Genomic DNA, 14,425 nt, shown 5'->3' on the forward strand with positions numbered 1-14,425 from the left:
CATTATGATCAAAGCTTTATATCTGCAGTATCTATGTGAAAAATCTCCCTCACATCCTGGTCCCATTTGTAGTATACCAAAGCGTGAGGATCAGCACTAATAGCATCCAGCTTCTCAGCCTCTAAGCCTGTCCAAAAACATTGGGCTTTGCCTCCTCTTCAAATCTCACAGGAGCTTTCAGGGCTTTGAATGGAGCCTGCCCAGCCCATACAGACAAACAAAGCCTCTAGTTTAGGACAACTATCCACCCTCCCTGCCCTTTGCCCTGTGCCCTAGAGTGAAGCTACAGGGGTTGAAGTTACAGTCTGGGTTCTCTCCCACCAACTCTTTATGAGATTTTTAAAGCTGCCCTCTCCCTTAGCCCCCCTTCTGAAACCCATGCTAAAGGGGTCACAGAATGCAATGTATTGCAAGGCAGCCATCTACAGAGCAACCCAGATGAATCTCATGGGAACTACAGTAGATCCAGGAGATGCTGGCCACACAGCTGTATCAGCATACTCTTAACCTGAGTCAACAGTCAAATTCCTCTTTGCATATATGGATGGGAAGTGTCATGGCTGCACATCTGCTGGAAAGTCTTGCCAAAACTAAGGGAAGGGGAAGAGGAGAGAGTTCTTCTCTGTCTACCCAATCTTCTGACTCACCAGGGTCCCCAGAAACACTTCACTTCAGTTCTGAGGACAGGGGACTATGTTCTGGGTGTCAGTGATTGTCACCCCCTACCTTTTTATACTTGCTGAAAAGATTGTCTTAAATAATGGATTTTTTATTATATTTTCACAAATACCCAGATAAAGCCATTAAAATACCATGTAAAGCACAGTTACACAGAGGAGCATAACACTAATAAAGCCTGGCACAAAGGGGCACTGAGACAAGCCAAACGTATCACTGTGCATTTCCAGGAGCTTCCCTGCTTGCCACAGCTACATATGAGGTGCTAAGCTAGAACCAAAGCTCTCTTTTTTAGGCATAAGTTTAAACAATGATAAATAAATGCAAAGATCAGAGAGAGATACAACAGACACTCATCTGCAAAGGGGGGTACTACTCAAGCACTAACAAATGCAGGCCAAGAGAGTTGGCTTAAAACTTCCCACCCCCCTCAAAACTACTGCTCACAAGATTGCTAACCCATGGTGGTCCACTTAGCCATTTCACAAAGAGTCTGCTTACATTTGAATATACCTAGCAAAGCTTTTGTCTATGCATCTATGTGAGGATTGGTTTTGTATTTCCTGTTCAGCCACATGAGAGTTTATTGTCAGTGACCATGGAAAAATGATCCAGGAAGAGGCTGATGATACTCCATTTGCATCTTCAGAAGCAGCTCCAATGCAATAAGCCAGAACCATTTGTGTGCTGAGAAGTTCCAATTATGCAGTGAAGGTGTTTCTCACATGGGACTCTGAATCCAGAGAACTGGAAGGAGAGAAAGAAAAATTGAACAGATTAGAGATAACCTCAGCCTGCTGGCCAACGTTCCTTCTCAATAAGCTTCCATCCACATCCCAAGCTCCATTAGACCGACCAAAGCCCTCTCAAGTCAATGAAAAGGTTAAACCCTCTGGTAAGTTCCTGCAGGACACAGAAGGGCCATTGAATTGGCTTGCAGTCATTAGCTGAAATGTTCAAATATGAGTGCCTAAAGTGAGGCATCTCAATCCCAGAGCAAGGTTTGTCTATAGGTAATGCTTTTATTGGAATAAATTCCAATAAATAATAAATAAATTAATAAATAATTCATTACACCTTCACTGGCAATCCTTGCTCAAGTCGGCACACTTACTCCAGCATGCCCCAATGCTTTTCACTACCAGTTATGCTCAGGGAACTGATGCAAACAAGCTGTACTAACCAAATCACTTTTTTTCTTGTATAATCCCATCTAGACAGAACCTTAATTGGTGTAAATGTGTCAAAAAGGAAAAAAAAATCATGCCCCCACCAAACAGTAACTCTGCTGCCCAAATTTTTACATACAGACCTGGCCTTAGACACTGACGGGAGTAGTTTGATTTTCAAAAATGCACCCACAACTCCCAGTGTCTCACAAATCACCATTGGGCTACTTGGCTGTCCACAGAGCTCATGTATCTGGAGGCCAGATAAAAGCAAATGCGTAATAGGATACTGGTACTCAGAGCCCTCCCTAGGATATGGCGAATCAGGGCAACTGCCCCAGGTCCCGCACTTTGGTTGGGGGTGGGCCATGGAGCCAGACGGAGCTGGCGGCTCAGCTTCACACCGTGCCGAGGAAGAAGCACGGAGACCCCTCCCCCCCACCACTTTGCAGGGGTACCACAGCCCTGTGCAGTGTTAAGGGGGCCCTGCACAGGCTGATTTGCCCCAGGCCCTACACCCCACTAGCATCAGCTCTGCTGGTACTCCAAGAAATCATGAATGCTTAAGAGCAGATCAAAACAATCCCCCTAGAGAAGTGCTACACCTGCACTGGCATTTATGGAATATCCCCGTATAGTGGATGCTACCAGACTTTGAGAGCTAGAGGGGTTGGGCTCCACAGGGTGGGAGAAGGTTACGGGTAGGGTAAGGAAAGGGAGGGGAAGAATAAGAAATGGGAAAGAGGAGGCAGAAGGAAAAACTTCTTGGGTTTAATGTGTAAATATGAGAGATGCCTGCCCAATGACCAGTGCCTTCAGACTTCTCACTAATATTCATGGAATGGCTAGGTCACTTCCCTGCCCTCTTGCATGCATTTTATTCTCCACTATGCCTGTTGGGTGCCTACAGAGAACAGGGGTAGGGGGAGGACTGATCTCTCCTGTCTGTTCTTAAGAGAAATTCTATCACCCTTTCCCATGTACTGTAGTGGAATAAATGTTTGATCCTAGTCCCTTCTAGAGTCCCAGCCTAGGCTCAGTCTCAAGTGAACCAGGAGAGTGCAGTGGGACAACCCTCAAAATTCACTGTTGTTAGCTGAAGGTCTCTCTTCTTTTATTTCTAGATAAGCTAAGACAAAACACCCATCCCTGAATCAGGAGGGTCATCTGTCCATTAGATCCTCTCATCCCCGCCATGTTCCCTCCCATACAGCCCTAGGAATCTTCTTTGTGGCCTTGACTGTTTGGAGCTACAAACAAAGCAATCTTGTACAAGAACAATTTTGTTCCAGGTTCTCAGTGTAACAAATTATAGCACTTTTATAGGTAGTTTCACACTCCTTCCCCTCTGATGTTAGGAACACTGCACTGAGCAGCTTATTAGAAAACACATCTTGCCAGATTCTTAGAAACCCCTCATAATACCTGCCAAACCAATACAAAAAAATCAATAATACATCAATCACAGACCAGCTCTCAGTCTGCTCTGCACTATGACATCTAGTCACTGGTCTGCATCCCATAAATCATCTACTAAGTGCTCTCTGGCAATGATGGATAAAGATCTGCAAGAGCAATGAAAAATAACCGATGCATGCATCAAGAAATTTCTTGACACTTTGAAATGGTGAAAGTCTTTAATATTTCACGACACGGAGGATATCACTGTACCATTTTGAATGGTTTACCTAATAAAGTTCTCTGGTGGTAGTTTCACCAACCGTCTTCAGTGGCTAGCGGAAACTGAAGGCCGATATTTACTGTGACTTAAAGCTGTTTGTAGAAGTATAAAATCTGTCTTCCAGTAGGGGTAGGAGGGCGGGGGGAGGGGTAAGAGGAATATAAATATGTAATGTCATTCCTTTATCCAAAAGAATCCCTCAGCCCTTTACAGAAAAATCAATTCACACAGTATTGAAATGTTGTCCTCTCTGACAAAATTAAGAATAGTCAGATGAAACAAGAGCAGGAGTATCAGGTACACAGAATACAATTACCCAACTTGGAGATTTGCTCATGAACCACAGAACTAGTCCTAGTTAGGTAGTAAGAACAGACACACTCATAACCAGGCAGGGTGCATCTACGATCTACTTGCTAAGCAATAGACTTCAAGGTTTAATTTGTGTAAGGTCAAAATGATGGTGGGGGATAAGACCTTTTTCAAGCCCAGGATGCAGTAAAATTGTGAGTGCTTTAATTTTTTTTTAATTTTTTTTTTTACATGTGGGTTCTAAATGCCAGTTTAATCGCATGGATAAATAGTGGCTACATTTTATTTGTTTCTAGATGATCTTATTTTAGGCTGGATATTCCGGGGGGAAATCCACTTATTGAAAGGAATTGAAAGCAGTAGAAGAACTATTCTGAGACCACACTGTGACCAGTTCTTTCAGCCTTATTCTTAAACATGTAGTTAGAATGAAGCATCTCTTTTTCTAAACTGCATTGTACATGAGATATGCATTTTAAAACGACACCTCCTCAACAAGCCATGAATTTTACATAGTGTGTCTGTCACTTCCCTCTATTTTCAGCGCACGGCCCTGCTGTGGCGGTTTTAGGGTTGTTGGGACCCTGTGCAAAAGAGTCATTTGGGGTGCCTTAGAGGCTTAATTTTGATGACCTATAAGCAAGTCAGACATTTTCAATTTCAATTTCACTTTACCCTATCCATGAAACTGCAATGAAAGCATCTTAATGCAATATTGATAATACAAATATTCAGTGCGTGACAAGGGCCAGCTCCCAGGCTCAATGGTCACATTGGCCTGCCTCCTGTCCATGGGCAAACCACCTGCCTACTTTCCTGCCACACCTTGCTGTTAAGTAATTAGGATCTTAATAAGACAGGAGGCTGCCCTTCACGCACCCAGATGTCTGTGGGCAATATATGCATGGTCCTACTACCTCTATATGTGTCCCGTGCGTTGCAGATGACACACTATGTGATGATACTTTGGCTCAAGGCCGGGTTAAACTGGGCACACAGTTGGATCTTTGTCATACTGCCCTCTTCAGGGTCACACACATACTGCCCCCCTCTCACTGGGGCCTCTTGCACTCCATCAGCTCTCACCCAGTCTCTTTCACACCATCCTCTTTGGGACCACACTCATATCCCCCTGCTCATGGAGGTCATTGGGCTTATCTCTCCACCCTTTGGTCAGCCCTGGCACAGTCTCTTGGTACCTCCCTGGTCCCTCACCTGAACAGGACTGAGTGATTACTCAACTATGGGCCTATGTCGGCCCTGGCCCCTCACTGGACCACTACGCCCCTCTCTCAGGCCACAGCTCCACCCCTTACACTGGGGCCTGGGGTCTTCCACCCCGACAGGTTCAGGTGCTTCTTTCCCTAAGCATGCCTGCCCTTCACTCTGCCCTTTCATCAGGGCCTGGGGTCTGACACTCCTTGGGCTCAGGTGCTCCCTCCTGAGTGTGCCTGGCCCACCTCCAGGGTCCAACACCCTATAGGACTCATGTACTTCTCCTAAGCTTACCTGACCACTTCAACTGTCTCTGTAACCCACCCAAACATGGGGGCGGAGGTTTAGATACCCCAGCCCACCTTATACTGGGGAGGTTCTTGGTCCTGGCATTTGAGTGGTCCTGTGCTGCCACAGGCAGAACCATCAGGCCTCCTTATCCCTGCAGGGTGAAGTTTTAGGTCATGCCCAGGACCCATGAGGCCTCCTCCTTCCCCATAGCTTCACCCTTACCTCTGAGATGTCCCACAAGCAGAATCTCAACAGGGAGATGTTTCTCCCCTGCTGGCTGATCTCAAACTGCTCCTTCCAGCACTGAGAGCTGGGCATTAAGTGGCAGCCCTAATCAGGCACCTGCTCACTCCCTGCTCTAGCCTCTGAAGTGACAGGCACCCAGAGGGTGCTCTGTCACACAGTGTAATTAATATTTATTTTTATGAAGTGTGGGGTCCCAGGCAGTCACACTTCCCTAAGGCTGCTACTGGGCCCTTCTATGGTTACATTAGTAAGATTTGCTTATCAGATGTGAACAGCAAGCCAAATCCTACTCTGATCATCTCAGTCACCAGACACACACTGTATATACATCAATTCAGAATGAGACCCTTTACTTATTATTAATATACAAAAATGCTTTCCCCCAAACAAGTGCAGTGTCATAGATTCACATTAGTGTTCTCAGGCTCTGTGATATAATGGTAAAATTATGGTGCACAGCAGCACTTTCCATTAGGCTTGATTCTGTACTCTTTGTGCACCCACAACCAGAGACGATACTCCAAGCCCAAAGGGAAGTAATCCCAACAAGGATCAAAGGGGGCAAGAGGGCACAAAAGACCCCATGGCTCACCAAAAGCATACGGGAATGTCTCCTAGCTAAAAGGAAGGTGTACACCCAATGGAAGGGAGGGGCCATCACCAAGGAGGACTATACCTCGATTGCTCAGTGCTACAGGGGGGCGGTCAGGAAGGCCAAGGCAGAGATGGAACTGGGACTAGCTACCCAGATCAAGGACAACAAGAAGTCCTTTTTTAAATACATAGGGGGTAAAAAGAAGGTACCAGGTAACATAGGGCCTCTGCAAGACACACTAGGAAATCTGGTCATCACACCAGATGACAAAGCTAACCTATTTAACAATTTCTTTCCCTCCATTTTTCTGAGCAGGGACTGGATCAGCCCACCCGCTAGGACCCCCTCATGCCCCAGGGGAGGCGCACTCAGGCCTAGGGTCAGTAAGGATCTATTCAGGGAACTTCTGGAGGGACTGGACGTATTTAAATCAGCTGGTCCTGATGATCTCCACCCCAGAGTGCTGATGGAATTAGCAGAGGTCATTGCAGGACCCCTGGCATGGCTTTACGAGCACTCGTGGTGCTCTGGTGTGGTGCCAGAGGACTGGAAAAGGGCTAATGTGGTTCCCATTTTCAAAAAAGGGAGGAAGGAGGACCCGGGAAACTATAGGCCCATTAGTCTTACCTCAATCCTGGGTAAGCTTTTTGAGAGAATTATCCTGGTGTATGTCCACGACGGGCCAGCAGGGGAGGTTACGCTTAGGGGCAACCAACATGGGTTCATTAGAGGCAGGTCCTGTCAGACCAACCTGGTGGCCTTCTATGACCAGGTCACAAAATCCTTAGATGCAGGGGTAGCAGTGAATGTAGTCTTTCTGGACTTCAGGAAGGCCTTTGACACTGTCTCTCACCCTATTCTCATTAAAAAACTAGGGGGCTGTGGCGTCAACACCTACACAGTCAAATGGGTCACTAACTGGCTGGAGGGCTGCACCTGAAGAATGGTGAGGATGGGTCATTTTCGACCTGGAGGGATGTGGGCAGTGGGGTCCCCCCAGGGCTCGGTCCTTGGACCCACACTGTTCAACATCTTCATCAGTGACTTGGACGAGGGGGTAAAAAGCACCCTGTTCAAATTTGCTGACGACACTAAGATGTAGGGGGATGTGGGCACGCTAGAAGGGAGGAATAGGCTGCAATCAGACCTAGACGGGTTACAGGGGTGGGCGGATGAGAACAGGATGGGTTTCAACACTGACAAGTGCAAGGTGCTGCACCTGGGGAGAAAGAACCAGCAGCACACCAACAGGCTGGGGAACTCCCTTCTCATCAGTGCAGAGGCAGAAAAGGATCTTGGAATCATTATTGATGCCAAAATGAACATGGGCTGGCAGTGTGGGGATGCAGTCAGGAAGGCCACCCACACCTTGTCATGCATCCACAGATGCATCTCGAGCAGGTCCAAGGAGGTGATCCTCCTCTTTTATGAGGCACTGGTCAGGCCGCAGTTGGAGCACTGTGTCCAGTTCTGGGCGCCTCACTTCAGGAGGGATGTGGACAACTTGGAGCGCGTCCAGAGGAGGGCCACTTGCATGATCAGGGGACAGCAGGGCAGGCCCTATGAGGAGAGGCTAAGGGACCTGAACCTGTTCAGCCTCCACAAGAGAAGGCTGAGGGGGGATCTGGTGGCCTGTTACAAACTAGTCAGAGGGGACCAGCAGGCATTGAGGGAGTCCCTGTTCCCCCGAGCACTACCAGGAGTGACTAGAAATAACCGTCACAAGCTGGCAGAGGGTAGATTGAGACTAGACATCAGGAGGCGCTACTTCACTGTCAGGGCGGCTAGAATCTGAAACCAACTTCCAAGTGAACTGGTGCTGGCTCCAACCTTGGAGGTTTTTAAGAGGAAGCTAGACGAACACGTTGCTGGGGTCATTTGACCCCAGTGCTTTTTCCTGTCATGGCAGGGGTTAGGACTTGATGATCAGCTCAGGTCCCTTCTGACTCTACCAACTATGAATCTATGAAAACTATGAGTGACATTTTTTCAACAAATAGTATATTTGTCTAAAACTTGAGTTTTAGGGAGCTAAATTTACTCACAAAGTTGATGAATAGTTTTAGCTGAAAACATGATGGGGAAAAATATTTTTTAAATGTCAAAGAAATTCTGGCATTTCCAAATGAAAAGCTTTGCTTTAGAAAGGCCAAAACATTTTCAAATTTCCAAACTGAAACCTTCTAACTTTTCATTTTGAAATGGTATTTCCTTTTTTTAAAATGGCCTAAATCAGTAGAAAAAAGTTAAACAAAAATTCTAAATAAGATCATAGGGAAGCAAGGCTGGAAGGGATCTCACAAAGTCATCTAGTTCAGCCTCCTGCTCAAGGCCCCTCACTCCTGACCCATAAGCCCCAGCTCCCAGTCCCCCAATGTGTAAGGAAGGGAGTGGGTGTATGGGGAAGGCAGGTGGGCCACAGGCAATGTGGTGGGACGGCATGTGCCCCCTATGATTTCTGCACCCACAGCAAGGTGTGGGGTGACAGCCAGGCCATACCAGGTCCAGAGAAGCCACCACCATGGCCCAACAAATGGACCTCGTGCATGAGGGAACACCACGCCACCATGGTGAGGCATGGAAGTGGCAGTGGTGGCACCACAGAGTTGTGCCCCCCACTGCTGCCAGGTAGGCAGAGGGTGCTTCATCTTGGTGGTAATGGCCACCAAGGCAGCTCCTACCTGGAGCTAATCTGGCCCAGCTGCAAGCCCCTCAGTGACACAAAAATTTTGGGAGGACACATGCTCCCCCTAACCCCCTGCCACAGGGCCTATGTCCCCCCCATCACATGGCCTGTGCCACTTCCCCCCCCCTACCCAACATGTGGCCTGTGCCCCTTCTACCCACCCTTCCCTATATGGCCTGTGCCCTCCCCCACATAGACTTACCTGGCGGGAGCTGCCCTCTACCGCTGCCTGGCTCCAATCACCCTCTTCCTGCTCCCTGCAGAACTTGGCTAGCCTGAAAAGGGAAACCCATGGTTTCCCACATTTTCCTCCTTTAAAGGGAAAATCTGTGACTTTTCTCCTTTAAAAGAGAAACTCCACGTTCTTCTCCATTAAAGAAAAAAAACGTGTTTTTCCACAGCAAATGGAAAACCTGGATTTCTGATCATCATTAGAGGCCTGGAACATTTTCTTTCAAATGCTGGACTTTTCTAAAACTGTCCGCATCCTTCTTGAAATGTGGGGCCCAAAATTGGACACTGTATTCCAGGTGAGGCCTCACTAGTGTGGAATAAAGTGAAACAATCAATTTGCTGGTGACACTCCTGATAATACAACCCAGGATGCCACTGGCTTTTGTTTTGTTTTGTTTTGTTTTGTTTTGTTTTGTTTTGTTTTGTTTTGTTTGGGGGGGTGGGGTTTGCAACAAGAGAACACTGTTGATTCAGATTCAGCTTATGGTCTACAGTAAGCACTAGGGCCTTCTCTGAAGTACTGCAGCCTAACCAGTCATCCCCCAGTGTACATTTATGCATTCAATTATTTCATTAAAGTTAAGGACTTTGCATTTGTTCTTGTTGGATTTTAACTGATCAATTTTGGACCATTTTTCAGGCAAGTAAGGCAAAAAAGAAAACAAAACATTTAATTTAAGATCAAATTACACATTTCAGATTGGTTCAACATGACATCTGGGGTGATTTTTTTGTTTTGCCGAAAGAAGAAACACAATTTTGTTTGGTTTTTACCAGTATAGACCTTTCTCCCCTTGCCCCTGACAGCTGAATGCAGCCAAGCTGAGACTTGTAGTGTACATGGGATGCTGATGGTGACAAAGGCAGGAGATGCACCTTGGTGTATTTGCTCTTCCTGAGCTCACTGCTAATGAAAATAAGATTCCAGCCTTCCCTGGATCTGTGGCATCGTACATGGTAGTTACCTACTTCCTCTTTAGGGCACATAAACTACCTACAAATCCAGTTTCAGGGACTGAGCCAAGTAACAAAATACTCCTGGCTGTTTACTTAAGTCAGTACATCTTAGCATTCTTCTGGACTCCCAGTAGCTAGCACCTGACAGCATGCACACATTCCTGCCTGGAAACACTTTAGATAGCCATGTCACTGGAGTCCTTTCCCTGAGAATCTTGTCTGAACTGTCAAAGTCAGTGGAGTTGAACCAGAACTAATTTTGTCTTCAATCACCAAAAAGTCTCTGATGGAGTTAGCTCCTCTTTAGTGGTCAATACACAAATATTATTAGACCTAGTTTTATAACACATGCTCTTTGCCTCCTGGAGCAAACAAGTACATTCCCCCCATGGCCTTTAGCTGAAGACTAGATACAAACAGATAGTGCTTTCTTTCCAAATGACTGCTTCAAATACAGTTCTCAAGTCTGTCTGATTAAAATCTTAATATTAGTTACACAATCCTCAGGCTTCTGTCTCAGTCTCAATGTCAATCAGTTTCAGCTTTTGTGATGTGCCCTAATTTGTCTTTCATGTGCAGATGGAAGCAGCAGGCCTTCCACTGAGGGATCAAAGATGTTCATTATAAAAAAAAGTTATATATGTTTAAAGATCAGTCGAGCTAAGAAGTTAAACTTCAAATCACAGTCTAAATACAGTTAATTTGTGTCCTAACTGTGGTTATCTTTTATCTTAACCAATTGCTTTTCTAAGAACGTACACTTTAAATTGCTCTTTCAACTACTTTTGCTCCCCATATGTGGAAACAACATAATTACAAACTCCTGGGAAAAAACATACATCTGTGGTTAAACTGCATAATCTGTGGTGTGGGAATTCTTAGACATCCTATCCTTATACTATAATACAGAGAGATTTAGTGTGCTGGATTTAAAAAAAAAAATGATTTTGCATTTTATTTTAATGACATTTTTCCTTGCAGGACAATTGTTAGGAAAGGGGGAATGGCACTAATAATACAGGAATTTCATTTACGGTACTTCCAGTGTTTCCTTAAAGGCACTGCCATGCTATCCTTTAACGGGTTCCCAGGGAAGAAAACATCATGTGTGGTACATAAAATAGGGTGCAGACAGCAGTTTCATTTGTTGCGATTGGCCCCTTGAAAGAACTCTATAGCTGTACCCTGACAGAAGTGCACAGCTGCAGAGCACTTTAAAAAAAGTGCACTTTTAAAACGTGACAAATTAACCCTCATTGCATGAGGGCTCAAATGAAAGCACTCTAAAAGTGGAGTGCCTTCATTAACTTCTGTCTGATCGGGGCTAGAGAGCCCAGCTCCACCCCCAGTGTTGTCTGCACAATGCGAGATGAGAGAAGCGAGTGGAGGGAGCTTGAGCTGGGGTTGGCTCAGCCTGTGCTGGACATGGGATGAGTGGATTGGAGCTCTCCTGAGGTGGGGGACTCTAATCCACCCTCCTCCAATCCAGCACAGACTCTCTCCTTCCCCTCCTTAGCCCAAGCTCCCTCCTCTCCCTTCTTCCCACTTCCATCATGCCGACAGCACCAGAGCCAGGGGGCTAGGGAAGAGAAGGTGCAGGCACACAGCTCCTCAGATGGATCAGCTCCAAAATGGAGCTTGATCCTCCACTCTCCCGACCTGACAGCTAACATCTGTTGGGTTGGGAGGGTCGGTCTAACCCATGGCACTTTCTGTGAAGTGCCATGAGTTAGACTGGGGAGCTGCACATCTGTCAGTGCCCATAATGGATTAGGACACATTAGAGTGTTTTTGAGAAAGAAAGAAAAAAGTCAAGCAGCGTTTTGGTCCCTGGATATGTAATGCAGGGAGAAAGGAAAAATGTACTGAGTCACTGACCTTTTATATAAATAATTCTAGCCTTGGCTCTATTCTGCATGCTGTACTTAAGTTAACTTCCAAAGTGAAACCAGAGAGCCATTTTACATGGGACAGGGAAAACCTTGGAAGACATGCTATGAGTTGGCCAGGAATTGTTGAACAAAAACCTTATATTGAAAAATTATAACTAATTAAAACTGAAATTATACATGGAAACATTCTGGTTTCAATGATATTTTGTCAGGGCCAGGATGGAATTTCTGTTCAAAACCAAAGAGAACAAGAAATACCCCAAACTTCTCCCACCCAGAACAGCAAATAACTGAGTGGTTAGGCCATTCACCAAGGATGTGGGAGACTCAACTTAAAGTCCATGCACTATTAAAACCTAGCCCAGTTCAGATGGAAGCATAATTTGTATTTTAAGCTTATCTTCACTCCCCTCTAAAACCTACACAAGTTAAAGATCGAAGAGGCTGAACACTGAAAAGCCTGATAGAAGTCTTCTGCCAAGCTTCCTGCAAACAGAGAAGAGGATTGAGGAGCTCTGGAGTCCAAAACACAACAGGTTCTGCATTTGTAAATCCTGTCACCCACATTTTTTCACTCAGAATTCAAAAGCTCACATCCCTGGGGCTGTACTAGTGCATTTCTGTAGGTTCTAAAACTCCTCAAGGACAGGACAGGACATATTTGTGGTTCATTTCTGGAAAAGCCCCATAGACTGTTAATCTCTCTGTCAACTCTTCAGTTGGTACTAAGGTGCTGTGGCCTGTTCCCCTATCTACAGGAAGAGTCCAGCTGCTGGGCAAGCTTTCCTGCCATGGTAGGTTGGCATCTGCATCCATACAGAAAATATCTAGTGCCACTGTTCTGCTTTTTGGCCTAGCTCTAGTCTTAGAGAAAGGTGAGGAGAAGTTCTAGTCCAAGGAACTCAAGGGGGAATACCGCTCCACCTGAACAGTGCTACCAGGGAGGGGAAGAGGGACTGGAAGAGCCTGCAAGGACATTCAGGAATGGTTCTGACCTTGGCTGATGCTCTGGAACCCCTTGGCTCCATAGGCTGAACCTCCAGCTAGGCCCATAATGAGAGGAGCCCCTCAATCGCCCTACAGAAGAAGGCACAGAAGATACTGTGAGTGAATAAAAATACTCAGTATGTAGAACCACATCACTGTCCCATGTACTGGAAATTGGAAAGAGATCTCAGTGTCACCCTGAAAGGTTCCTGTTTCCCAGAGTAACATCTCCAGAAGCAATCTCACATCCCAAACAAAGCTAGCTTTCTGCAGCAGTTGCTATTGAGGCAATCTATGTGATGCAGGAGTGGCATGGGTTTTTCAAATGGTTGAAGGCTAGAGGACAAAGTGAAGTTTATTGTGGGAACTTTCTAGTGAGGGGTCCACAGATACAGCTCAGGAGTGGCCAACCTATGGTATAGGTACCATAAGTGGCATGGGCAGCCTCTGTGCATGGCACTCAGCAAACTGGGGTGGGGGCAGGCAGGACAGTGGCAGATAGGGCAGGGAGCAGAAAGCAGAGCATCAGATCAAGCAGGGAGCAGAAGGCTGAGCAGCAGATTGGGTAAGAGATTGGAGTGGCACTTGAGGGGGGTGCAAGGCTATTTTGTGGCATGCCTGCCAAAAAGGTCATGCCCTGCTAGTTCAACAAATGCATTCTGGCTAGTGACAGCTGCTGTCGTTGCACATAAGCTCACAGGAGACTCACAGGTGACATAGCAAAGACACTGGATATTTCTTTAGCAGTCTCCTACTGTCCCTGTTACTGTAGTTCCTGTGTTATGGGGTAACAAGAGTTTCCTAGAGTCCAGAATGTTGAATTCTACATTTTTAGATGAACTCCAAGAGAACATGATGGCCTTTCTGCTTCTTGATGAGAGAAAAAACAAACAGAGGATGATGAAACTGATGTGTCATAGTTTCATTGTTGGCAGGGTCGGAAGGGACCTGAGCAGATCATCAAGTCTGACCCCCCGCCATGGGCAGGAAGGAATGCTGGGGTCAAACGACCCTGGCTAGGTGATTATCCAGCCTCCTTTTGAAGACCCCCAGGGTAGGAGTGAACACCGCTTCCCTTGGAAGTTGGCTCCAGATCCTAGCCGCCCTGACTGTGAAGTAGTGCTTCCTGATATCTAGCCTGAATCTACTCTCAGTCAACTTATGGGCATTATTTTTTGTTACTCCCGGTAGTGCTCAGAGGAACAGGGACTCTCCTGTTCCCCGCTGGTCCCCCTTGGCCAGTTTATAGATGGCCACCAGGTCCCCTCTCAGCCTTCTCTTGTGGAGGCTGAACAGGTTCATGTCCCATAGCCTCTCCTCGTTGGGCCTGCCCTGCTCCCCCAATCATGCAAGTGGCCCTCCTCTGGACCCTCTCAATGCTGTCCACATCCCTCCTGAAGTGCGGCACCCAGAACTGGACACAGTACTCCAACTGCGGCCTGACCAGTGTTGCATAGAAGGGGAGGATCACCCCCTTGGACC

General features: G+C 46.4%; 1 protein-coding gene across 32 annotated transcripts in view; it reads right to left on the bottom strand.

Annotated features, from left to right (window-relative positions):
- Window positions 1-748: 748 nt before the first annotated feature.
- The window catches only part of PCBP3 (poly(rC) binding protein 3), a 248,019-nt gene continuing 234,342 nt past the window's right edge, over window positions 749-14,425 (bottom strand). For 28 of the 32 annotated variants that reach the window (XM_019492277.2, XM_059727205.1, XM_019492311.2 and 25 more), the window contains one exon: window positions 749-1,425. In XM_019492277.2, the coding sequence (XP_019347822.1) occupies window positions 1,380-1,425 (46 nt within the window). In that variant the 3' untranslated portion in view covers window positions 749-1,379. Of the gene's footprint in view, window positions 1,426-12,948; window positions 13,034-14,425 lie in introns of those variants that run through there. The other 4 variants (XM_019492282.2, XM_019492308.2, XM_019492278.2 and 1 more) reach the window with 4 other exon arrangements.

The sequence above is a fragment of the Alligator mississippiensis genome, chromosome 4, assembly GCF_030867095.1.
Source record: "Alligator mississippiensis isolate rAllMis1 chromosome 4, rAllMis1, whole genome shotgun sequence".
Classification (NCBI taxonomy): Eukaryota; Metazoa; Chordata; order Crocodylia; family Alligatoridae; genus Alligator; species Alligator mississippiensis.